The sequence below is a fragment of the Panicum virgatum genome, chromosome 9N (assembly GCF_016808335.1).
Source record: "Panicum virgatum strain AP13 chromosome 9N, P.virgatum_v5, whole genome shotgun sequence".
Lineage (NCBI taxonomy): Eukaryota > Viridiplantae > Streptophyta > Magnoliopsida > Poales > Poaceae > Panicum > Panicum virgatum.
The window spans coordinates 17,419,351-17,445,776 of NC_053153.1; the positions used below are offsets into that span (position 1 = coordinate 17,419,351).

The 26,426-nt window shown below is 44.9% G+C and overlaps 2 protein-coding genes and 1 non-coding gene across 3 annotated transcripts; 1 reads left to right on the forward strand and 2 right to left on the reverse strand.

Moving 5' to 3' along the window:
• The first annotated feature begins 381 nt into the window (after positions 1-381).
• Positions 382-488, forward strand: LOC120693590. The gene has a single exon (XR_005683051.1). It is a non-coding gene; the product is annotated as a small nucleolar RNA R71 (small nucleolar RNA).
• Positions 489-13,137: 12,649 nt separating this feature from the next.
• On the reverse strand, positions 13,138-17,096 carry LOC120692586 (cytochrome P450 85A1). Its single transcript, XM_039975941.1, has 9 exons — positions 16,777-17,096; positions 15,926-16,247; positions 14,698-14,847; positions 14,362-14,610; positions 14,184-14,270; positions 14,018-14,096; positions 13,820-13,926; positions 13,605-13,729; positions 13,138-13,518 (listed from the first exon to the last, which is right to left on the reverse strand). The coding sequence occupies exons 1-9, from the start codon at positions 16,968-16,970 to the stop codon at positions 13,431-13,433; spliced, it is 1,401 nt and encodes a 466-aa protein (XP_039831875.1). The 5' UTR covers positions 16,971-17,096; the 3' UTR covers positions 13,138-13,430.
• A 7,464-nt stretch (positions 17,097-24,560) lies between these two features.
• On the reverse strand, positions 24,561-26,413 carry LOC120688788. The gene is made up of 5 exons (XM_039971160.1): positions 25,944-26,413; positions 25,645-25,831; positions 25,391-25,513; positions 24,767-25,090; positions 24,561-24,680 (listed from the first exon to the last, which is right to left on the reverse strand). The coding sequence occupies exons 1-5, from the start codon at positions 26,411-26,413 to the stop codon at positions 24,561-24,563; spliced, it is 1,224 nt and encodes a 407-aa protein (XP_039827094.1).
• Positions 26,414-26,426: the final 13 nt, after the last annotated feature.

Here is a 26,426-nt window from a genome sequence, read left to right on the forward strand (position 1 = left end):
GAGTTGTTCGCTCCAACGAAGTGAGCTTCCTCCTGAGTGATTGGGCAAGAGTTGCCCATGTGTCCAGTTTCTTCATAGATCTCGCATGTCATGCGAGAATCCATAACTTGGTTAGCCTCCTGGTGCGGAGACTCTAGTCTCTTCATGAGAAGGTCCATCTTGGCGGCAAGCATATCGATGCTGTCGATATGATGAATTCCCTTGCGGGGTTGTTGCTGCCTTTCACCTTTCCAACTTTGGTTGGAAGCAATCTTCTCTACCAGCGCTTTTGCTGCAGCGACGCTGAGCGAAAGGAAGGAACCACCTGATGCTGCATCGATGTGGTTTTGAGTTGGTGTGTTCAGGCCATTGAAGAAACTCTGAATAATCAGCCATTCCTCCATGCCGTGGTGGCGGTATGCTGCGATGTACTCCTGGAATTTCTCCCAAGCTTCTGGAATGGCTTCATCTGGGAGCTGTTGAAATTCAGAGATCTTACCTCGGAGGGCATTGGTTTTGCCCACTGGGAAATATTTCGTCAGGAATGCATTGGAGCAAGCTTTCTGTTGACGCTCCTTAGAGCGCCAATTTACGTATCGCAAGCGCACGGATCGTGTAGCTTTTCCCTTAGAGTATTCCCTCAAGATTTATCAATCCACGTAACAAGTGTATTACTATGCTTAACTAAGCACTAATGATGTTGGTAAAAGATCTATATTGAGTGATTGAGTGTGAAATAGATCTAATCTGACCAATCTAATCCAATCTAGACTAGTGAGCAATGATAGGTTTGTGCACAAGATATGAAGTGCATTTGTCCATAGGGTCTAGGATCACTAGAGATGTAATCGCCAAGCAACGAAGAACGGATCTAATCTACCAAAGGTGTGTTCCAAGATCAAAATCTTTCCCTCCCGCATACTGTCACTACACGAGGATAATCGGTAACGAATCAACAAGAACATGATAGTTGATGTAATCTAAGTAAACCATGCAAGAGCAAAGCAAACCCAAAGCCAAGTCGCGAACTATTAGGCATCAAAGCATCATCAACAAGGATCGTGATAGATCAGTCTCATAAAGGATTCGGCAATTATAACTCAAGATCTCCTTACAACCCCATGAACAAACGAGGACTTTACCCCATGAAGCTAAGCGAAGCGTAGTCGATCATGGTGACGAAATCTCCGGCAAGGGATGGATCCCTTGCTGTCCTCCAACTTGCAGCGGCGCCGAGGGACAATGAGGCCTCCGGTGTCGCCTTTCTCTTGTGTCTAACTCGAATGGATCTCTGAAACTCGTCTCTGGATGCTCTCTTTTTGCTCTCTCTGCGATCCTCTTTTTGATGGCGGCTTCGGGGTATATATAGGCGGTTCTGGTCGGCGGTTTTGGTAAAACACAGATTAGGGTTGACGCATACTTCGCGCTGAAGAAAATTGAGGCCGATTGGGCCCCGAAATGGGCTAGGCCGGCCGGCCTGGGCCCTTTCTGGCCCCCTTTCGGTCCCATCTTTCGCGTGCGGCCTCTTCTTCTTATTCCTCATCTTAGCCCAATTGTGACCATGCGTCAAAACATCTCCGAAAATGTCCAATTTCCTGCCAAAACACAACTTGCTCCAAAATCCAGGACAAAATCGAAAACGGTCAAGTTCGGGTGCCAAGTGGCGGGTTAGTACATGAATCATCCCGAAGAATTTACCAAAACCTCTCCTAATTGTATAATAAAATGGGTACTTAAGGAGCGCCAACACTTTCCATGTGGTGAAGTCTGCTTTGTTGGTGTAAAACCACGTCTTCGCCTTGCCTAGCAAGGAGAACTGGAACAGTCGAAGACGAACATTATCCATGGTGGTACCTCTGGGGTTGATGGTACTGCTCACTTCCAAGAAGTTTTGAAGGTGAGTGTTGGCATCCTCTGATGTCTTGCCACAGAATGGACTCGCTTGAACCATGTTCACCAGTCCCGACTTTCGCTCAAAGCCATCATTGCCTTGGTTATTGTTCAGTCTAGTAGGGGTGTGGCTGCTGGACGGGGCCGAGTACTGCCTGAGAGTCTTGGCCATGTTCACCAGTCCTCATAATTGGGTTGTGGTCAAGGAGGAGGATAATAAACAAGATAATCTCAGGTTCGGGTTTTGGAATCCGGTAGATTTCATGAGTTGTTCCAATGAGGAATTCTCATTACCAAATATTGACGTGGCTAGCAATTCAGAGATGAAAAATACGGACATGATCATTGCTCAAAATTAAAACTCCCAAGAGAAAGAAATCCTAACTCAACTCAATGTACATCCAATGCTTATGGTGGAACGAATATAGCTTGTGGATGATAGGATTTTTACTCTCATCTTGCCAAGAACTTGATCAACCTTATGTTTGTAGGGGTTTTATTATTTTTATGAAATTAAAGTCCTCCAAATCATGCCTTACTCACAAGCGTAATCAAAACCAAGCGCTAGATCAAAGCTCAAGTGTGGGTGTTAACATGGACGAATAATTTACTAAGCTCCACAAATACGAATTAATTTTCATGACAATGCTCGTGAACAATTGCTTTAAAGAAAATAAAGTAAAACTGAATGCATAAATAAAATTGCACGATCCAACAAAAAACAAAGACTCTTTTTATTTTGTTTTCATGACTCAACACTAATTTAAGAGTCACTCTCACACAAGCGAAAAATAAAGCACACAACGCTAAATTATGACTCTCACACATGCGGAATTAAAGACACACACTCGACGAACTTTCGAGTAAACAAAGACTAACAAAATTCAATCTACGAGTCGTCACACCTTCCCCACCATGCTTAGATTATGCAGTGTCCTCATCGCAATGATATAAAAGACGGGTGTGACGCTCGTCGGCGTTCTCAACGGCACCTAGGGCAATTGCATCTAGGGCGCCCTACTCCTTGCTTTTGTAGATCTCCGACCATCCCGAATAACTTCCTTATGTTGCGGACAAGGAAGTTGTAGTCTCTCTCAACCAAGCTCTCGATGTCGTCCATCCTTCGATCCATTGCCACGATTCGATGGTGGCTCGGAGATCCGCGATTTCATTGCGCCACTTGAAACAGCACCCGAAGTGATGCCCGCTGCGGTTGGGGCTGTCGTCCTCGGGCTCGTCGTCGTCCTTCTTCTTCTTCTTCTTGCCGCTGTCACCTTCGGAGGGGTCGTCTTCCTCCCTTCTCTCCTCTTCGGCCCACCCCGGCCAATCATCATCGTAGTCACGACCGGTGGCGCCCATGAACTAGGCGAGAAGCGACAAGACAAAAAGTCACCCGAACCAAGTGTACGACGTATGGTTCATCCCATTTGCTTTGTAATTTTCCTTTGCCAAAAAGTTTGAATCTTGAATTATAGAGTAGGACCTTATCTCCTTCTTTGAATTCCTTGTTTTGTAATCACTTGTCGTACCACCTCTTCATCCTTTCTTTGTAAATTGATGCACTATTGTACGCTTTCAATCTTAACTCCTCCAATTTGCTTATTTGGATTCTCCTTTTAATTCTAGCGGCTTCCGCATCAAAGTTCATCTCCTTCATCGCCCAATACGCCTTATGTTCTAGATCAACCGGCAAGTGACATGTTTTTTCATAAACAAATTGATAAGGAGTCATACCAATCGGTGTTTTGTGTGCCATACGATATGCCCATAGTGCATCATCTAGTCTCTTCGACCAATCTTTTCCTCCTTTTACCACGGTCTTCTTTAAGATATCCTTCAATTGCTTGTTCGAAGTTTCTGCTTTTCCGTTTGTTTGGGGGTGATAAGCCATGGACACTCTATGTTCGATTCCCAATTTCTTCAAGCATTTACCAAAGTCTTTTGCCCGTGAAGTGTGTTCCTCCGTCGCTTATCAAGATTCTCGGGACGCCATATCGAGGGAAGATAACTGATTTAATCATGTGTATGGACTCCTCTGTTGATGCCTTCCGACATGGCATATCTTCAACCCACTTTGAAACATAGTCCACCATCACCAATATATGCTCAAATCCATGTGAGTTCACAAATGGTCCCATGAAATCGATTCCCCAGACATCAAATAGATCTATTTCCAAGTTGTAGTTCAATGGCATGGCATTCCTTTGCGAGATATTCCCCGTCCTTTGGCATTCCGGACAAGTCGAAACAAATCTTTTCGCGTCTTCATGCATCTCGGGTCAATAGAATCCACTAGCCCATACCTTAGCTTGAGTTCTAAAGTGCCCATAATGTCCTCCATATCCCGACGAGTGACACTTTCTTAGAACTTCACGTTCCTCCTTCGGTATGCATCTTCTTAGGACTCCATCTTCTCCATATCTATATAAGTATGGTGGATCCCAATAGTATTTTCTTCTTTCCGCGATCACTCTTTTCTTTGCATTCTTGTCCAAGTGATCTAAGGGCATCCCTTTTATTGCCCTTATTATTTCATTCATCCAGCTATCTTTGTTGAGAATTCTATATAGGTGATCATCTCTCATTTGATCCTCGATAGGTTCTTTTCCATCATCTCCATGGTTCATCCTTGATAGATGGTCGGCCACAACATTTTCTGCCCCTTTCTTGTCCCTTATCTCCACATCGAATTCTTGTAGCAATAGGATCCATCGAATCAAGCATGGCTTAGCATCTTTCTTGGACAAGAGATACTTGATTGCCGCATGGTCGGTATAAACTATCACCTTTGAATTTACTATGTATGATCTGAATTTTTCGAAGGCGAATACCACGGCAAGCAATTCTTTCTCCGTTGTTGCATAATTAACTTGGGCTTCATTGAGAGTCTTGCTTGCGTAGTAGATAGCATTTACCTTCCCCTCTTTCCTTTGTCCAAGAACGGCTCCTACGGCGTAGTCGCTTGTATCACACATGATATCAAAAGGTAGATTCCAATCCGGAGGTTGCATGATAGGAGCACTTATGAGAGATTGCTTGAGTGTTCGAAAGGCGTGAAGACAATCACTATCGAAGGTGTATTCCACATCTTTTTGGAGAAGTTGTGTCAATGGCTTGGTGATTTTTGAAAAATCCTTTATGAACCTTCTATAGAATCCGGCATGACCGAGGAAGCTCCTCAAAGATTTGATATCCGTAGGTGGTGGCAATTTCTCCACGGTTTCTATCTTTGCTTTGTCCACCTCTATCCCTCTCTCGGAGATAACATGACCGAGAACAATTCCTTCTTTCACCATGAAATGACACTTCTCCCAATTGAGCACAAGATCAACCTCTCCACATCTTTTAAGAACTTTCTCCAAATTTGCCAAGCAATTATCAAAGCTAGTACCATGCACCGAGAAATCATCCATGAATACCTCCATAATCTCTTTTATGAAATCTGAAAATATAGCCATCATGCACCTTTGAAAAGAAGCGGGCGCATTGCACAATCCAAAAGGCATCCTCCAATATGCAAAAGTTCCATACGGGCAAGTAAATGTGGTCTTATGTTGATCATCCGGATGAATAGGTATTTGGAAGAATCCCGAGTATCCATCAAGGTAATAAAAGTGTGAATGCTTTGCCAACCTTTCTAGCATCTCGTCAATGAATGGTAGTGGAAAATGATCCTTCCTCGTTGCCTTATTCAATTTTCTATAATCGATGCACATCCTCCATCCCATGATGGTTCTTTGCGGTATCAATTGCTCCTTCTCATTATTCACAACCGTGAGTCCTCCTTTCTTTGGGACACAATGAACGGGGCTTACCCATTCACTATGTGGCACGGGGTATATTATTCCAGCATTCAACAATTTGATAGCATCCTTCTTCACCACATCACGCATAGCCTGGCTCAACCTTCTTTGATGCTCTACGACCGGCTTGTATTGCTTCTCGAGTTGTATACGATGTGTGCAAAAAGCGGGGCTAATACCTTTCAAGTCGTTAATCGAGTAGCTGATCACATTTTTGTGCTTCTTCAATAAATTCAGCAACTTCTCCGTCTCTTCCCGGCTCAATTCATCGCTAATAATCACCGGAAAAGTCTTGTCATCTCCCAAAAATTCATATTTCAATCACTTGGGGAGTGGCTTCATCTCAACATCGGGCGCACCATCCTCTTTTTGATCTAACTCTCCAATGTCTTCAAATTTTTCTTCCTCCAAATTCCCGTGTTGCGGCTTCAACTCTTCCATTGTTTCCACTAGTTCTCCGTCTTGATCATCTTGAGCGTCTCCATTCTCCAAAGCGCGTTGGAGAGGATCCCTGAAAGAATCAATGGAACGAATGCTCTCTACCTCTTCGTTATCAAGAGGTAGAGGTAAAGCACGAGACGGTTTTGAATGAAATTTGAAAGTGTGCTTCTCTCCATCTAGATCAAAAGTGACAATCCCTTTTCCAACATCTAGAATAGCATTTACTAATTTGAGAAAGGGTTTTCCAAGAATTATGCTTTCATGTTCATCATCACTAGCATTAATCACACAAAAGTCGGTAGGAATTTCTTTACCCGCTATGGCAACATTTAGATTTTCTAAGCACTCCTAGAGGTTTGATTAATCTACCATCTCCCATGATCAATTTAATGATTGTAGCTTCTTGGTTCGGTGTTTTGTTAAAAAGCTCAACATAAACCTTGGAACTCATCACACTAACATGGGCGCCAACGTCACATAAAACATTGTAACATTTTATTCCGTCTATCTTGCAATCAATACGAGGTGTGGGTGATGGATTACCTTCGCCTTGATTGCTTCCAATCGCATATACTTGGGCTATGTGTGTGTAGGGTGATGATTCCGATTTTACTCCCATGATCCTTTTGACCTCCAGCACTTCGTCCAAGTCAATCTCTTCCTCTTTTTCTTCAAAAAGTTTCCGAATAATATCACCGGCCGATTCTTTGCCAAATGTATATCCCGTGTGATTATCCGGCGGGAAGTCTTCCGCTATCACCTTCGCCATTCCTCGCTGATTTGGATGCGGTCTTGCTTTGTCGAATAATCTTCCGAAGTCAATTCGTATCCAATCCATTTGCTCGAATTCCCTTAGCGATTTGGCGGTGCCCAAGGTTCTTCCTTTCTTTTCCGGGTCGTCTTTTGTTGCACCCCGGATCGATGCTTCTTCATCGTGGTTTGTCTCTATGACTTTCCCATGCTTCGGTTGTTCTTCCCTCACTTCCGATGCCTCTTTTCTGAAAATTCCAGCAAGTACCCGCACTTGAGATTCTTCCTCGGAGCTTGCCGAACATCGTTGTTTTCTCTTGCTTATTTTTTGTAGGAGTTGGGCGGCTTCCGTGAGTGTTTTCTCCATGAGATCTCCTCCTGCACACATTTGAACAAACTGCATGCACTCAGGGGTTAGGGAAAAATAAAAGGTATGCAAGAGTACTTCACCGGAAAATCCGAGCTTCGGTCCTTGTTCAATCAATCCATTGAATCTATCCCATACTTGATCTATCCCTTCTTTTTCTCCTTGCGCGAACTTGATCACTTGCTTCCGAATATGTTTAACCTTGCTTAACGGAAAGAACCGCTCGCAAAATTTCTTCATCTAGTCATCCCAATTTCCTTTTACCTCGAAGGATGCAAGTGCAAACCATCTTCTCGCTTCTTCCGCAAGTGAGTATGGGAAAAGATTCCATCTAAACCAATCTAGCGGAACTCCGTCTTGTTGTACCGTGTTGCATAGTATTGTGAACCACTTGATATGTCTATATGGGTTGTCCGTCTCATCTCCTCTAAAGGGGTTTGCCGCCGCCATCTTGATGATTTGAGGCTTGATCTCGTACTCGGTGGCTCGCAACACCGAATCTGATTTTTGCATGTCGAAGTCCTCCGATCGCGGGCTTGCATAATCCCTTAATGATTTTTCTCCTTCCTCCACGTGTTGAATGAGATGGGCCATCTAGACAATCAAAACAAAAACAAGAAAACAAAAAATTTCTAGGGAAAAGGTTAGGTGTTAGTAACCAACAAAATTAATACAAAGTTAAACGTAGCAAAATCGCTTGTTCCCCGGCAACGGCGCCAGAAAAGCTTGTTGACGCTCCTTAAAGCGCCAATTTATGTACCGCAAGCGCACGGATCGTGTAGCTTTTCCCTTAGAGTATTCCCCCAAGGTTTATCAATCCACGGAACAAGTGTATTACTATGCTTAACTAAGCACTAATGATGTGGGTAAAAGATCTATATTGAGTGATTGAGTGTGAAATAGATCTAATCTAACCAATCTAATCCAATCTAGACTAGTGAGCAATGATAGGTTTGTCCACAAGATATGAAGAGCATTTGTCCATAGGGTCTAGGATCACTAGAGATGTAATCACCAAGCAACGAAGAACGGATCTAATCTACCAAAGGTGTATTCCAAGATCAAAACATTTCCCTCCCGCATACTGTCACTACAAGAGTATAATCGGTAACGAATCAACAAGAACACGATAGTTGATGTAATCTAAGTAAACCATGCAAGAGCAAAGCAAACCCAAAGCCAAGTCGCGAACTATTAGGCATCAAAGCATCATCAACAAGGATCGTGATAGATCAGTCTCATAAAGCATTTGGCAATTACAACTCAAGATCTCCGTACAACCCCATGAACAAACGAGGACTTTACCCCATGAAGCTAAGCGAAGCGTAGTCGATCATGGTGACGAAATCTCCGGCAAGGGATGGATCCCTTGCTGTCCTCCAACTTGCAGCGGCGCCGAGGGACGATGAGGCCTCCGGTGTCGCCTTTCTCTTGTGTCTAACTCGAATGGATCTCTGAAACTCGTCTCTGGATGCTCTCTTTTTGCTCTCTCTGCGATCCTCTTTTTGACGGCGGCTTCGGGGTATATATAGGCGGTTCTGGTCGGCGGTTTTGGTAAAACACAGATTAGGGTTGACGCATACTTCGCGCTGAAGAAAATTGAGGCCGATTGGGCCCCGAAATGGGCTAGGCCGGCCGGCCTGGGCCCTTTCTGGCCCCCTTTCGGTCCCATCTTTCGCGTGCGGCCTCTTCTTCTTATTCCTCATCTTAGCCCAATTGTGACCATGCATCAAAACATCTCCGAAAATGTCCAATTTCCTGCCAAAACACAACATGCTCCAAAATCCAGGACAAAATCGAAAACGGTCAAGTTCGGGTGCCAAGTGGCGGGTTAGTACATGAATCATCCCGAAGAATTTACCAAAACCTCTCCTAATTGTATAATAAAATGGTAACTTAAGGAGCGCCAACACTTTCCATGTGGTGAAGTCTGCTTTGTTGGTGTAAAACCACGTCTTCGCCTTGCCTAGCAAGGAGAACGGGAACAGTCGAAGACGAACATTATCCATGGTGGTACCTCTGGGGTTGATGGTACTGCTCACTTCCAAGAAGTTTTGAAGGTGAGTGTTGGCATCCTCTGATGTCTTGCCACAGAATGGACTCGCTTGAACCATGTTCACCAGTCCCGACTTTCGCTCAAAGCCATCATTGCCTTGGTCATTGTTCAGTTTAGTAGGGATGTGGCTGCTGGACGGGGCCGAGTACTGCCTGAGAGTCTTGGCCATGGGTGGTTCTGAGACTGACAAACGAGAATTCCAAGTGGGTTTCTTCTAGGGTGGGACGATGCGGCGTCTCACAATTCGCCCAATTCTCTGAGGATTCGGATCGAAGTTGGATGGTAGATCAAAACCGGTCATGCACTGCTCTGCATTGAATAAACGAGAGAGAGAGAGAGAGAGAGCAATGGTAAGCCCGCTAAAACTAGCGGTGATAGAACAATAAGGTTTTCCACTCAATTATACGATAACTTTAGCCAATTACTTCCCCGGCAACGGCGCCAAAAATGCTTGTTGGTGTCTCTTATGCTCAATCTGAATAGGTATTCTACAAGCGCAACGTCATCGACCCTCCGACTTGGTGTGGAGCGGCGACGATATCTTTGTGCGGGGGACGTGGAGACCCCCATCCTTTGTGGAGAAGCTCCTTAGTGGAACCCGGGGGCAAGGTGACCGTGATTGTGTTCACGGAAGAGATTTGGTGGCCGAGTAGCAATACTCTTAGTGAGTGCTACAACAACGTGGATGTAGGTGTGCCTTTGTGGCTAACCGAACCACGGGATAAACACCCGCGTCAAGAGTTTGCTATCTCCTATCCCGCTCATTAAGCTTCCGCATTCCATACTAGCAATTTGTGTGCCTTTACTTTCATAGAATAGTTTCTTGATAGGAAAGGCTATAGGTTGCTAAACTCTTTTGGGATAGGGGTTTCACAATAGAACAACCTAGTTGCACATCTAGATAGCATGTTTTAGTTTAAGTTTTGTGCAAACTAGTTGGAGCCATAGGTCTAAGTTTTTATTAGTGTCTAATTCACCCCCTCCCCCTCTTAGGCTAGAGCACCCGATCACTTTCAATGAGCAGCAACTGAAGAACCCCTTGTGGAATCAGTTGTGCTTTTAGAGAATGCTAGTTATAGAAGTAATGTTATATGGACATGCAAGTATTGCACATCTGAGTATAGGGGAAGTTACTCAAGAGTAAAATCTCACTTGCTGAATATCTATGTGATATTTATATATAATTATTAATTATCCTAGCCGTATCCCCGTATCAGTGTTTTTTGGGAAAGTGCGTATCCGCGTATCCGATACGTATCGTATCCGATACCCATACCAGTATCCGTGTAACATAGCACAGGAGAACTATGAATCAAGGAGTATAAATAGTTGATGATGATGTACCTGTTGGTGTCTTAACCTTGTTGTTCCTTAAAAGTGACTGGCAGGGATAACTTCATGGAGAATGATTGTTGACCTAGGATTGATTTTCAAAGAATTCTGACACAAAAGCTCCAGTTTTGTTCTGTTATCATCCATCAGAAGAGAGATTTGCCAAAGAAGGATTGGTCTTCACGTGTGCTATGCTCTGTTACGCGGATACTCCTAGGAGGTGGCGTATCCGTATCCGATACGTATCGGATATGGATACGCCCCGGATACATCTCGGATACGTTTCTAGCCGTATCCTGAAAAAACGGATACATATTTGCTTGGATACGCGTATCCGATACTTTTGGGCCAGATGGGATACAGCCCAAAGCAGTAATCAGCCCACCCAAATACTGTTTTGGTAGTAAGAGATGATACAAAATGATGAACTTGCTGCAATAGAACTGTAGAACTAGATGAGCAGCAACTGAAGAACCCCTTGTGGAATCAGTTGTGCTTTTAGAGAATGCTAGTTATAGAGGTAATGTTATATGGACATGCAAGTATTGCACATCTGAGTATAGAGGAAGTTACTCAAGAGTAAAATCTCACTTGCTGAATATCTATGTGATATTTATATATAATTATTAATTATCCTAGCCGTATCCCCGTATCAGTATTTTTTGGGAAAGTGCGTATCCGCGTATCCGATACGTATCGTATTCGATACCCGTACCAGTATCCGTGTAACATAGGTGCCATGTTACTTGAAAGTTGAACCATCCAGGAAAAGATTTCTTTGTGGAAAATGTAACTGTGTCAATCCCATTGGGAGGCATACTACCACTGTTTCTGCCACCACATATGACGCATATTTGGTGGCGCCAACATAATTAGAACTCACAATGCTAGATTTGGTTGTGATACTGCAAAGATGTGTTAAGCATTATGCATTGTTGAAGCAAATAAAGCTGGAAATGTTTTTTGACACTGAAGTCTTGGAATTATTTTCCTTTTAGACAAAAAAGCAAGAAATGTGTACTAACCAATAAATTTTATTTTGTATACCTATTTTGTGCTTTTTGGCATCTGCATGTAGTCCATATGGCTGAGTGACAGAGATGGGATACTTAACTATCAGATACTGTTAGTCCTAATAAAATTTTTTACTGTTATGTTAAAGGGCACTTCCAGATCACTTGTTTACCTTTTTTTACATCACTGTTAATCTATTTATGGATTCTCTAGTTTTTTTTTTCTTTTGCACAACCATTTTTATATTGGCTTCTATTGGCCATTTGCCTATTTGGGTTCGAGAACTTTTGCACTTGTTTTATTTTTCTTAAGCAGACTTATGCCCTTGTCAATGAATATAATTTTGCTCTTTCCTTTTTGGATACAAACTCTCTCTTGTTAGTGAATAAGAATTTCTGTATACTCTGACTTCTGTGCATATGCATGCCTTGGTTTATGTTACCGTCAGTCCACTGATTTCCATGTGCAATACAATTTGGGGAACATGGGATGCCTTCATGGCAGCGTGTTACTTTGCATATGCCTTCTGCTTGAGCATGTACCAGCCCTTGCCCAGTGCATGATTGTTCATGCAACGTGCGTCTGTCACTGTCTGTTGTTACTTCTGAATTCTGATCATCGTGCATGAAAAAATGCGGACTGACAAAAACTCTCTTCTGGTCAGTGCACTACAGAGTGGAGTTTGCGTGTCAATGCATGCATGTGGTTGTACCCTGCACTCTGCCTGTATTTCTTGTCCATGTGGCTGGTCTGATTTGTATCTTGTTGCATAGTCATTTTCTAGATGTGCAAAACAGCTAGGCTAGGCATTACTGTAATCACTTGCAAATATTTTGTATTTTAGCTAGAAGATACCTAAATTAGATTGTAGTCTTGCATTCTGGACATTCTACCTTCAGATTCACGACTTGGGTTCAGTCCTTGATCAATGTTGATCAATATTGATTGCTTCTTCTAAAGATGTCAATAGTTGATTTCAGCTATTATTGGAATCTAGAAGCCAAATCAACACGAATTACATAAAAGTTGTTGGAATCTAGAAGCCAATCAATATTGACATCAAGGACTGAAATGTCATAACAACTATTGACATCTTTAGAAGAAGCAATCAATATTTGCCTTTCATTATGTTAAGCCGCTGAGGTGACAAGAGTGCTTTCCTTTCATCAATGTGTTGCCTGACCAATTGAAGGAACTTGTATTGTTAAACATGAGCTCATTCTTACTTTTTTTAGGGAATTGAAAGCCTAATTGAAGAAGTTTATCATCTATACCCTGCGTATTAAGCTAATTTGGTACTTTTTTTAGGGAATTGAAAGCCACTACCATTGAAGCAGTTTATCATCTACCCTGCATATTAAGGTAAAAGTCTTACTCCTCTCTTCTTGCATTAGTATCTCCATTGTATTTGCTTCAGATTTTGCAATCAGTGTCCATCCATATTTTCGGAATCAGTTGGCAGTTGGCATTCGGTAATTCAGTGGGTGCCTGAAGCCAGAGACGTATGGGTAGCTGGCTTCTGTATCAGTTCAAAACCACAGAAGCCAAATGACACTTCTATTATAATTTGAAAATTGATCTTCCAAAAGAATACAGGAGCATCCGATGGCTTTCTACATCAATTTCCTAGTAAACCTATGATACCTATATCCTCTCTATATCATTCCTATTGACAAGGACACATTTTACAAGCACCAATGGCTGTTCTAATATTTTCAAGAAGCCAGCAGCATCAGCATCGCAGAGTTATTCTATCTGAGTCTAAATCCTATCTAAATTTGCAAAATGTCTCGCAAGTTCAGTAATCTTGAACTCGGATATGTAGCCCGTTGGGAGCTGCCACTCTCGGAAACTTCGATATAGTGTTGTTTCCTTCTTCCTCCCATCTGCAGGACAAAATCAGTGCCACGATGTCGTCAGTAAATTGTTCTCGAGGTTTTTTAAGCTTTCAAGGATTTTATGAGAAACATACCTGTATTGCGTGACGAAATAGTGAAGGAAAGTTGCAATTTCAACAGTTCCTACTTCCTTCCCTGGGCACATGCGGGAACCTCCTCCAAACAACATGAAGTGGGGATGTGATTCCAGGCCCTTCTCCTATTGTCAGCAAGCATCATCAGGTTAGAATATGTGACAGATCTTGTTCCTTGTTTGTTATCTGGAACATTTTCTTGCTTTATTCCTTACCAGCCATCTCCATGGGTTGAAAACCATCGGTTCTGGGTACAGGAATGGGTCATAATTTATCTCCCTTGTGTAAACATAAATTCTCCAACCTTTTGGAATAACATACCCTGAAAGAAATACATAATATTGCATCAGAACTAGCTTGCAATTTACATAGAAATGCTACTAGTAGAAGTATGGATCCCTTAGGATTCTCACCATTCATTTCGACATCCTGGGTAGTTTTCCTCAGCAGCCCATTGACAACCGTTGCTAATCTTAGGGTCTCATAGATGACCTGCATATTAGAGGAACCAATTAGTTTATCATGTCCAGAGTACAGTTCTACTCTGGTTACTTTTTGGGTGTGTCATCTCCAACTTACAGCTTTGGTGAAGGTCATTGACTTATAATCATTCCAGTCAAGGGCATCCCCTGGCGATTTTCCCTTCCTGATGTCAAGGTGTTCTTTCTGCAACAGCCAACAGATCACCGACCGGTTAGCTCAAGGATTATAGGACTTATTATTTGGATTTGAACATGGTTGTGAAGTATATATGTACCCTGATTTGTTCAAGAGCTTTTGGATTGTCTGACAGGTACTTGACCGCCATCATGGATGTCGTCGACACAGTCTCATATCCAGAGTATATGAGGGTGATGAGCAGGTCAATGATCTGGTCGTCGCTGAGTTTGGCCCTGGTACCCTCGTTGCCACTCAAAAGCGAATCCAGCATGTCATCTTGAGTGCAACCAGAGGACCTCCGGTCTATGATCATCTGCCTCAGCATTGCTACAAGCTTCTTCCTTGCCTGAAAGACAGCATCGCTGTTGTTAGAGGGCTCAGTTCAGCTCAACTTTCCTCTGATGCTTTCAGGCATGCAAGGAGGAAACCGTACCTGAAGCCCTTTGCTGTAGTTGGTTCCTGGGATGTTGATTGGCAGGGAGAAGGTACCAAGTACAAGGGTGTACAGCTCTGCCTTGAGGGCATCAGAGAGTGGGCCAGCCGAGATGCCAGCAATCTGCCTGAGAGCTGAGAGCAAGGCCATCTGATGGAAAGAAAAAAAAAAGAAGAAGAAGAGGCAGATAAGATTCTGTAATAATTCAGCACCCATGTAATAAGTTTCCATGCCATGCAAGGAGTATGAAATTGAGGCCATGTTTGGTTACATGTCCCATCAAAATTTCACAAAAGACAAATGTCCGCATGGAGTACTAAATGAAGTCTATTTGAAAAACATGTGTGTAACTTTTCGAGACGAATCTAATGAGCCAAGTTTTATCATGATTGGATACAGTGATACCGCGCTCAATCATCCCCTAATCATGCGGTCAAAGGCCTCATTAGCTAGAGCATCTGCTACAGTACCATAGTTGTGGAGGTAATTTTGTAATTAGACTTTATTTAATACCCTTAATTAGTGGTCAAAGCATCAAAAAATTTTCCTGAAAACTTTTTCACAAAGTAACCAAACACGGCCTGAGCACCCAAAAGCAAGAAACAATGCCAAGTGTTCTTTTGCATTGAGACATGTGATGGTGATGATGTGCATGGAGTGTTTGTTGTGCACTTTGGAATATGTAGAGAGAGATGCAGATGGCGTTCCCCCCTGTCTGGCCCCTTTTCTTCAGCTCATAAATTTTTTCGGCTATCCAGCAGTGCAGTACAGGTTCTAGAAAGCCAAAGATTTCCCTTTTGGTAGAGAGAGGAAAGGAGGGGAAAGATCCCTCCTTTTGCTCTCTACTCTTTTCTCAGCAGTCCATGAATTTCAGTTTTCAAAGGGGCACCATCATTCTGCCGTGTCGGCCTGTGGCATTGCCTCACTGGATTGGAGGGCAAGTGAGAGTGAAAATTGGCAAATACAGTGAAAAGGTTAGAAGAAACGTCAACTCTCAGATTTGTTGCCAAGTTGCCAACCAGCGGCAACAACAAAATGGGGCTGGTGTTTTAGGTCTCAAAATGCGGCACTCAAGGTAAACCAAGATTTTCCACCGTGGGGCCCACGGAGTTATTGCTCACTCTCCTCTGCTTTAGCAGTATGTGATTGTTTTTTCTCTGTCAGCAGGCAGGCTCTCAGGCAGCAAGCAACAGGAGCAGAGGCAAGGCAAGCCTGAGGTGTCCCTTACCTCCTTGGTCATCTCCTGGATGTCGACGCGGCGGCCGGCCCAGCCGTGGAGGTGCGCGCGCATGAAGGCGTCGATCTTGGGGAGGAGCGCGGCGCGGATCATGCTGGGGCGGGTGAGCGCGAGCATGGCGCCGCGCATGGCGCGGTGGAGCGGCCCGTGCACGGCGGCGATGTTGTTGGGCCCCAGGATGTCGAGCATGGACTGCGGGTAGCCCGGGACGAAGCCGGCGCCGTCGCTGGCCAGCGTCCGCCGGTTCAGCTCCGGGTCCATGCACACCACCGTGGGGCACCCCAGGATGTGCGTCCGGAACAGGCTCCCGTACCTGCACGTCGGCATCAGCAGCGGCAGCTCCACCGTGAGAAAAACAATGGCGCCATGAAGTTCTCCAAAAGATGGGAGATTAAAAAGAAAAAACTTTGGAGCAGGTGGGGACAGGGCCTCTCAGGAGTTGTTTATTGGGAGTGAGGTGGTGGTGCTTTAGGAGGACTGGAGGAAGATGATGGATGGCATGGTATCTTAGAGCTGGAACAGTGGGGGTGCTGCGAGCTTTTGGGGAACACGGCACTGATGTTCCTCCCCTTCTCCGGATCACTTTTCCCCCCACAGCAAACTCATCCCTCACTTTCCACCAAATGATTGATCCGATGAGGCGGCACGGCACCCAGGACGACATCGACATGGCTGGGGTCCGGCGAGAGCAGAGCAGAGCACGTTGCTCCGCCGTGTTCTGTTCTGGTCTGGTCCGTTCATGGCGTGGGACGAGAGAGCAAGAAGAGTAAGGTTGGCGGCGGAATGCGCCGGCGGCCACCGCCGCGGTGGGAGCCGGAGGAGGAAACGGGGTGGGCGGGTACCTGAGCCTCCTGGCCTTCATGAAGCTGGGCCCCTGCTTGAGGAACTCGGTTGTCTCGCCGAAGAGCGGCCACCCCATTGTGCCCGGCGGCAGGCCCCGGCGGCGGCTGTACCGCACCTCGTTCCACCGCAGCAGCAGGCTGCTCGCCACCACCGCCGCCGCGGCGAGGACCACGAACAGAAGCAGCAGCGCCATCTTTCTCGCTCGCGCTCTCTCCCCCCGGTGTGCCTCGAAGAGGGAGGAGGAGGGCCAATGGTGGTGGTGCCTCGGCACTCGGCAGCAGAGCAAGGAGAGAGGGGGCGCTTGCTTGCTGTTGTACCGGGAGCCAAGCAGGCCTTTATATAGGCCGCGGCCACCACGGCCGGTCACTGGACGGGGAGAGGGCAGGAATTATTGCCACCCGGCCGCTTTCAATTTTTATTCTATTTACCTGCTTCAAAAAGAAAGAAAAAGGAAAAGTTTTTATTTGTGTATTTACCGCTCTCTCTCTCCCTCTCTTAAATTGCAAGCTGCAGGCTGCAGATAGTAGAGGAGGGAGGGTCCACATTCCAAGGCGGGGCGAGGCCTGGCCTTGACCGTGGGGTCGCGACAAGGGTCAGAGCTCTGAACGAGCTCGGGCATCTCCCACGTGTGCCATGCGCGCGCGTGTGAACCCTGCCGGGGCTGGCGGAAATGGTCATGGCCTGCTACGGAGAGAATCGTGAGATCATCCAACGGCAAAGAAAAAATGGAGCCCCAGCCTGCTCCAGTGTCTCCGGCCGCCGTGGCCTGCAGCGGCCGCGCCTGCCCGGCCTCGGGAGCGACGCCGGCGGGGGGCGGTGCGCGGCGCGGCGCCCGTCATCCTCCTTGGCGCCGTGCCGCTCCGGTCAAAGGCAGCCGAACCGAACCCCATGTGTGCGCCTGCGCTGCGCACGCTCGCTTGTTGTTTTCTTCAGGCCGTGCGTGCACACATGCTGGTGGCTGGTGCGGATGCGACGCTCACTGTCACTGCTCCCGGCTCACCTCACTCCTGCCGCTACACGGCACCCAGCACCAGCAGCAGCCTGCCCTCCGAGGCCCTCACGGTCCTGCTGGTGGCAGGTGCCGTATCCATGCCAAACACGGGCAGAGCAAGGCCTGTTTGGCTGTTCCCCGTAATTACTTTGACCGTTAATTACGATGTCAAACAAAGTCAGTTAACAAAATCAACTTCAGAATCCCCGCACTAGAAATCCTGAAGAATCTAATGAGGTCTTTAACTGCGTGATTAGAAGATAGTCACTGTAGTATCACTGTAGCAACCATTGATTAGTTACCGCCATTAAATTCGTCGCGAAAAGTTACACCCATCCCTAAAAAGATTTTGCAAATAAACTTCATTTAGTCTACCATGCATGCAAGATTTTCTTTTCGAAAAGCGTGCGCGCTAGGAGAGAAAAATAACCAAACAGGACCCAAGAGATCTATTATTATTATTGCTCGGAAATAATCACGCGTATTTCGTTTCATATACTCAGTACTAGATTGCAGAGCTATAGCAAGATTTTCATAAAGTTCGTTTTAGAAAAGCATATATTTACAAGCAGTGAACTCGTTTATCTTCGCTACCCATTTATTTAGTAGCACATAACCTCGTTTGGCTGTCCTTGGTGGCCTTCTTACTTAGAAGGACAGCCTGTGCTAAAACCAAATAGAGAGAGTCTGCACTAAAACCAAATACAGGGACGGTCATAGAAGAAACTGCCAAACAAAGGCAAAAGCCTAGTAATACCACGTCATACAAACGTTATTGGTTCCTTGATCTCCGGGATCATAGCGAAGAAAGCCAAGGTTGGAAATAAAATAGAAGAGTACGTACTGCATACTCTTCTCTTTTGTGTACATAGTTGACATATAATTGTTCCTAGAACCCTTTTTTGTTCTGTGAATAGAAATCTACTCAAAGATCTCTACAAAACCAGTCCCTATGTTCATGAATTTAATGTGCATTTGATTTTGACTCGGTCTTTGAGGATGCAAAAATACAGGTATAGACTCGTAGCTACAAAATTGTTATAGAGGGCCTGTTTGTTAGTGCTCTGGATCCTAATATAATAGCTCCGGCTTTGACTACAATGGTGAAGCAGATTTTATTTTCTTGGAGTTGAAATTTAGGGGAAAAAATATCTGGCAAAATGTTTCTTAGTGGTAGCGTGGGTAATTTTTGGAACAATTAATATCCTTCATTTTAGTGTAAGCCGTTTTCGAGCGTCAGAGGGCTTTTTCCATGAAGACAGTTTCATTTTGCCTGTTTGGCGGGGCTCCACCAAAAAATTAAAAAAAAATCTTACTAAGCACACCCTAAATAAAGTGAGAATATTTTAAAATACAAATATACTAATTGTATAGTTTCTATACATTGCACATGCTTGCAATGAGACTGATATTGGTTAAAAATTGTATGATTTTCCTCGCATCCAATTCCCTTTGTATCGATAGATAAACGGCTCGAGATCCCTCCACTCCTTCATTCCCAAGTTCCTCAACTGCCCAACACACAGAACTTTGCAACCTCAACACCGGGACATGATCACTACTACAGAAACGCTAATTTGTCCCGGTTGGGAAACCCTTGTTGTCCCGATTTCCCAACCGGGAACGCCAGGCAGGGACAAAAAGGGGGTCCTTTTGTCCCGAGTCTGGCAACCAGGACAAAAGTTCCCCTTTTTTCTGTTTTTCTTTTCTCAATTCTTTTTCTATTTCAATTATACTTTTGCATTTCAATTAAACTTATGTATTGGAATTCAGTGTGTATGATCTCCACTAATATATATATATACACACACACACGGCGAGGCTAAAATGCACCTTGTTGCATTTGCTACAGCAAATGCACAGACCCCCTACCGGCCTGTGCTAACCCCCCCCCCCCCCCCCCCGCGCCTCCTAGCCTGCGCGCCTCCGCGCGCGCGCCCTGGCCCGACACGGCCCACCCGCCCGCACGTGGGCCAAACCCGAGCCCCCCACCCCGCTCCCCAGTATATGGGTCCGCCTGGCGTGGCCCACCGCGATTGATCGACAAATTGCAACATTTTGTGTTACCAGTTGCACTGATTACAGCTATCCAATTGCAACCTTGAGCGATGACTTCGAAAAAGGGGTGTCCGGACAAAATAAATGAGGGGGGTGAGTTTTTTTGAATAGATCGAGGAACATTCGAATCGCCCAGGTAGGGGGGACCGCCGCGGCCGCCACAGCTGCTGCTGCCGCCACCTCCAACGAGGGCGCCCCCCGATCTGGTTATGCGGGAGAGGGTGAGGATCCACCTGGGGGCATGGCGCCGCCGTCGCTGATCCAGCCTCCATCGCCGGCCCCAGTGCCCCACCGCGATTCCCAGGCACATGTTGCGCTTGGGGATTATACGGCAGCGTTCAGAACTCGATGCTCCTCGGATGGGGGAGCAAATGCGCCGTTGTCAATGGTCCACTGTTGCCGCCCCAACGACAACCCCTGCTGCTGCACAAGCTCCTGCGCAAAACTCTGAAGCTGAATCTGCTGATCCGCTTCATCATGTGACGACGCTGACGCCACCCGCCGCCCTGCCTCCAGGATCGCTGCAGACTTCGGACGCTGCGCAGGTTGTCTACCCAGTAAGCACTCTGTAAATAAAAAAAAGCTATGCTGGCCCGTGCAAAGTTGAGACAAAAAAAAGGTGTGATTCGAGTTGCAAGTTTAGATACTGGGTAATTGCAAATTAGGTTCATATGGATTGCGAACTCAATTTTTGTCTGTAAAAAAATGTGATTCGAGTTGCATAATGTAATTTAGTTTTGTCTGGTAATGTGATACTAGGTAATTGCAACTTAGATTGACATGGATTGCAAACTCAATTTTGTGCCCCCCCGCAGGATCCAAATATAGCCCCTATGTTTGTGCCAATAGTGAGGCAGGTGTTCCCTACAAAAGACGATGCTTACATGTTTTATAGAGACTATGAGAGGCTAGCTGAGTTCAGTCTAAGGACAGCGAGGACTAGCAAAGAGACCAATCATTGGGTGTGTTCCAGGGAGGGGTGGCATGAAGGCAAGAGGGGGGAGGAGCCCCACAAAACTGAAAAGGGATCGAAAAGATGCGGATGCCCTGCATATGTCAAAGTGAAGCATGACAAGAAGCGGGGGCTATGGTAGTTTGATCATGTACAGCAAGCCCACAACCACAAACTGGAACCGTCCCCTAGGATGACCAGATACATGCATGCACACAAGAACATGGAAGAAGGCATGTGTGACATATTCAATATAATGATAAGAAATAGTGTTCCGCATCAAGCAGCATTAAATGTGATGGCGGATCTGTATGATGGTAGGTATATGTGGGGTTTTACAGAGAAGGACATAAAAAACATGTAGGTGCTGCTGGTTTTTTTCCCACCATATCTGAATTGCAAACATTCCCGTGCTGGAATTTTTTTTACATTACTGAGGCTTTTTTTAAAAAAAATGCTTGCAGGAAGGCGGAGAAGGTTAGAGAAGAAAGAGACGATGATCTTAACAAGCTTCTCCAATTTTTTAGGGAGTGTAAGGAGAACAACGAGCACTTCTACTGGGATGTGGATGCAGATCAAAAAACTGGGGTGGTGAGGAACATATTCTGGAGTCATGCAAGCCAAAGGGCTGAGTACAAAGACTTTGGAGATGTCATTACATTTGACACAACTCACAAAACAAACAGCAGGCGCATGCCACTAGCCATGTTTGTTGGGGCCAACAATAACTTGAAGAATGTGACATTCGGACAAGCGCTGATTGGTGATGAGTCAACTGGATCATTCAGGTGGTTGTTTGAGACTTTCAAGAGCTGCATGGGTGGTCGGCAGCCCCATGTAATCCTAACAGGTGTGCCATATTTCTTATCCAACACAATGATTGCAAACTTCATTCTATCTGGTTGTAATATTAATTCCTTCTGGATTGCAAACTGCATGTGTCTGACACTGTCTCCCCCCTGGTTTACTGTGTACTGCCAGATGAAGATCCAGCTATGAGGCAAGCGATAAAAGTGGTGTTTGACAAGACACATCACAGAAACTGTCGCTGGCACATCCTAAGGCCGTGGGAGTTTGAGCTGGACCAGCTCTACACCCAACACAAGGATATGAAACTGAAAGAAAAATTGGAATCTTTGATAAATTATCCACTTGGGCTAACGCAATTCGAAGTCGAATGGAATAGGCTAGTTGATGAATGTGGCATTGCTGAACACCCTGCAATAAAAGCTCTGTGGGAAAAAAGGGAGAGGTGGATTTCAGCTTACTTCAAGGGGATGTACTGTGGCAGAATGACATCAACACAGAGATCGGAAAGCCAGAACAGGGTGCTCAAAGATGGCTATGTTAATGAAAGTACAAGCCTGCACATGTTTGCTAAAAGGATGCTAGACTCACTTCAGCACGCAGACCACATGGACGCCGGGAGACACTACGCCAGGTGAGTGCAAGAAAAAGAAACTAAAGATTAGCTTAAAAATATGATAATTGCAAATATTACTACTTCACAGTTGGTGCTATGTCCATATACTGACTGCAAAACAAAAACATGGGTGGTGCAGGCTGAAGTGGTGCGAGCATGCAAAGCAAAGTCTGATGAGCAGCTGAGCAAGGTGTACACGAGGGCCGTATACCAAGAGTACAAGAAGCAGTACAATAACAGCACAACGTTTGTGATTGAACCCGATCCAGATCCAAGGGTGAAAAATGGATGGTTGGTGAAGCATGAAAATGGTGAGGGCAGCTTCTGCTGGGCCCAACATGCATTCAGGGTGGTTGCGGATAAAGATGCTGGTGAATATAGCTGCGAGTGCAAACAATGGGAACATACAGGTATGGTGGTGCTACTGCTCCTGCTGCTGCTGCTATTGATATTGCTCAATAATACAACTCTGATTGATGGATAAAAGAATGCATAAACTCTGGTAGATCAAATAAAAAAATGCAAAAACTCTGGTAGTCAACAAAATTGCAACCCTAGTAGTCCACCATTGCACCCTCCAGTAGTCCACAATTGCAAACTATGGGTAGTCTACAATTGCAACCCTTAGTAGTCTACAAATGCAATCCTTAGTAGTCCACAATTGCAAGCTATGGTAGTCCACAATTGCAACCCTAGTAGTCCGCAATTACAAACTCTGGTAGACTACAGTTGCAAAAAAACTGATTGACTCCACTGTCAATTGCAGGTCTGTTCTGCATGCACATCATCAGAGCTTTCACACACCTTCAAGTGAGGAGAATCCCTCAGAGATACATATTGAATAGATATACTCGTGATGCAAGAGAAGAAGTTACATGGGATAGACACGACGGTGTGCGAATCGGTGCGCAAGCAAGCAAAGAGCAATGCAGGATGTCGAAGCTGCTGCCTAAGTTGATGAGGCTTGGAAGAGCTGGAAGTAATTCAGACCATGCCTTTGAGGAAGCAAACAGGCAGCTGGACAAGATTACTCCAGGCAATGAATTGTTCCCGAGAAGTGCAGACGATGAATCATCAGGTCCTGCCCCACCAGCTAGTGGATCGGTTGAGCAATCTAGTAGTGCTGGCACTAATTCAACACCATCTTCAACTCCGATGCATGCTGGGATGTTGCTAATTGAGCCGCCAATGTCACGCACAAAGGGCCGGGGGCCTGGGAAACATAAGAAAAATGATGTTCAGGCTCCGCTTAATGGCACCTCGCTGAGCACATACACAAAGGTGAACTATGGTGACAGACAATGCAGCATATGTGGAGTACGAGGTACACATTACAGCACAACATGCCCGATGAACCCTGATCGAAGCAAATCAGCAGAGATGCGTGCAGCTAGGAAAAGTACCAAAAAGAATGATGGGCCCCCAAGGAAAAGAGGCCGGCCAAAGATCGTAGAGGATCTGCATGATGAAAGTGATCTGAGTCAGGATGAACTGAGTGAAGATGAGCTGCCCGTGACGCGGGCTCGCAGCGCTGCAACTGATGGACGTGTGGGACAAGTAGGCGCAGAAAACAGTGGCTGTCGGCGGAGAGCTAAGCATGTAAAATACCAGGAGTAACGTGATTGCGTTGGGCAAAAAACACAAAAGTAGTGATTTATTCAGTCCCTGTGCGTGTTATCTTGGACTGTAAAAAAACATGTTGCAACTATGATCAATAAAAACATTGTTATGTTTCTTAATTACAACTGTCACGCACTGCTAGATAGTTTGTGGTGTGCAGTATTGTTATGTGCAGTATGAGATGAGCAACTGTGATCAAATAAAAAATGGTGCCTTAAAACGTGTTTTAACGAAATTGCAAACAATGTGTACACCAGATTGCAACCATGTATGTATATCGGTTGCGACATTGACGACAAACCAATATAAAAATGGGCACAAACATTATAGCTACTTTGATTACATCTAAAGTGCACTTATAGCTACTCATAGAATTGCGAAGCATGTGTGTACACCGATTGCAAAAAAATGTGTATAAAATGCAGATTGCAACATCAGTTCGGGGTGATTGCAACATCAGTTCGGGGTGATTGCAAAATATGTATGGATGCCGGTTGCAAAAAAATCAGTGATGACGACCAGATCACAGATATTGCGAAGAAAAGATGAATAATATGAGCATAAACTGGAAAATGGATGAATATCATGTTAGATATATTTACATATCACGATTTGCGACACTGCTGCGTTACAGTTGCACAGCGAGAGGTTTTTTGTACAGCTGATACTACGTCATGGCACGCAACACAATTCTAGAGAAAGACAAAAGAAAAGAGAGGAGTCATCAATAGGATCCGCTCTAGTCAATCTTCCTCCCGCCAAGCCTGTAGACATCCAGTTCATCGGGCAGGTTGGCTTGGTTCAGGGGGTGGAAAATGCTATAGTGCATCAGCTCAACCCTGTATATCATCCCCTTGAACTGCAAACACAAAAAAATGCAATAAAGGAAATGAGAAACACACACATGGCTAGAGGCCGAAAAAAAGATAGAAAGAAAGGGCTCACCGGATTGATGTCAATGTTGAGATGCTCGCCATCCCAATATTCCATGTATTTCCAAAGGAAGAACATGCAATCGCAGGGGCCAGCTTGCTTGTGCAGATCAATCATCAGCATGCTCCAGCGCTCAAAACAAGGGAATTTGTTATTGGTGACCCTCTGGAATGCAACACTTATGATTGGTATCTTGTTGTAGACCGGACGGTGGCGAGTTTTAGGAGAGGTGTTGCCCCAAACGTAGTCAATTGAGTCCATAATATCAATACAATTGTGTATGAGATTGATGCAGTACACAAAGTAGTGTTTCTCTGAGCATGCAGGCATGAATACCTGTATGAAAAAAAGAGACTAAGCCCCCAATTGCAAATAACTTACAGAACAGTTGCAAAAGCATAGTGAAAAAGCAACAGCAAAAAAGTGGTGGCTCACAAATCACTTGCAATGTGGGGGGCTGATGTGAATGTGAAAAAATAGTTGACCAATTGCAAAGTAAGCTGGCAGCAGTTGCAAGTGAATAGTTGGCCAATTGCAAGTAAACTAACAGCAGTTGCAAGTAATAGTTAACCAATTGCAAAATAAACTTACAGCAGTTGCAAGTGGATAGTTAAACAAATGCAAAAGTAAACTAACCAGCTTTGCCTTCAATATGTCCTCATAATGCTCAATTTCTAATTCCAGGCACTGCCACAACGTCTTGAAATCGTCGGTCTCGGTTACTCCATCGTCCATGTAGATGCTCTGAACAGACATTGCCTGACACTAGGATATATAATTTGAATCACAATGGGCAGAGAGAGAAAAAAAGACTAGTGAGATAAAAAAAGAGGTTAAAACAGCAGGTGAAAAAAATGTTATATAATCAGGGGGCTGGGTAGGGGACTTACAAAGAACCCGGTTGTCAAAAACACCTTGTATCCCACCGAGTCTTCCTTGTGGACAATGTCATCGTAGCGAAGGCAATGCACAATAAAGTCAAGTACGGAAGAGTCTCCATCTTTGTCATCAACAAAACTGGTCGGTAGATCATTCCCATCAAAAGAGCAAAAAATGCTGAAGTCAATCAAAACTTTCCTGAAAAACACAAAAGCAAAAAAAATGTATTAGCAACTGTATGTGCAGGATTGTACTGCTGCTTGCAGGCAAAAAAAAGAAAAAATGCCAGTTGATTTGTGTTTATGCTTACTCTTTCAACGCTGGATCAGCAGCAATCTTGTTCCGCAATGCAAGTGCCTTAGTCAATGGAACATTCGTGCGACACCCTGGCAGTTTGAAGGGTGATATGTACTTCTTTGGCCTCTTCTTCAACCTCTGGCCAATGTGCTTGTAGATCATCCTCTGGAACTGGTTGAAATCCTGTGAACTTTGTTCCATTTCCTCTTGAGACAGCCGAACAGGTGGGGTCTGGGAGTTAATTTCGTCAATTGGATCCTCTGGGAACTCTAGAGCACCTGCGGCACTGGGGCCTGCCTCTGCATCAACTACACTGCTCTTCAACCTTTGAATTTCTTCATCAGCGTGCTGGCGCAACAAGATCAACTTTTTCTCGTGTTCATCGCGTAAAGCTTGGTTATCTTTTGCTAGCTGGGCCTTCGCCCTCTTGTTCTTTATAGCCTCTTTTGCCCTTTGTTGTTTCAGCTTCCTGGTTTCCTCCATCTTGTTCTTTTCA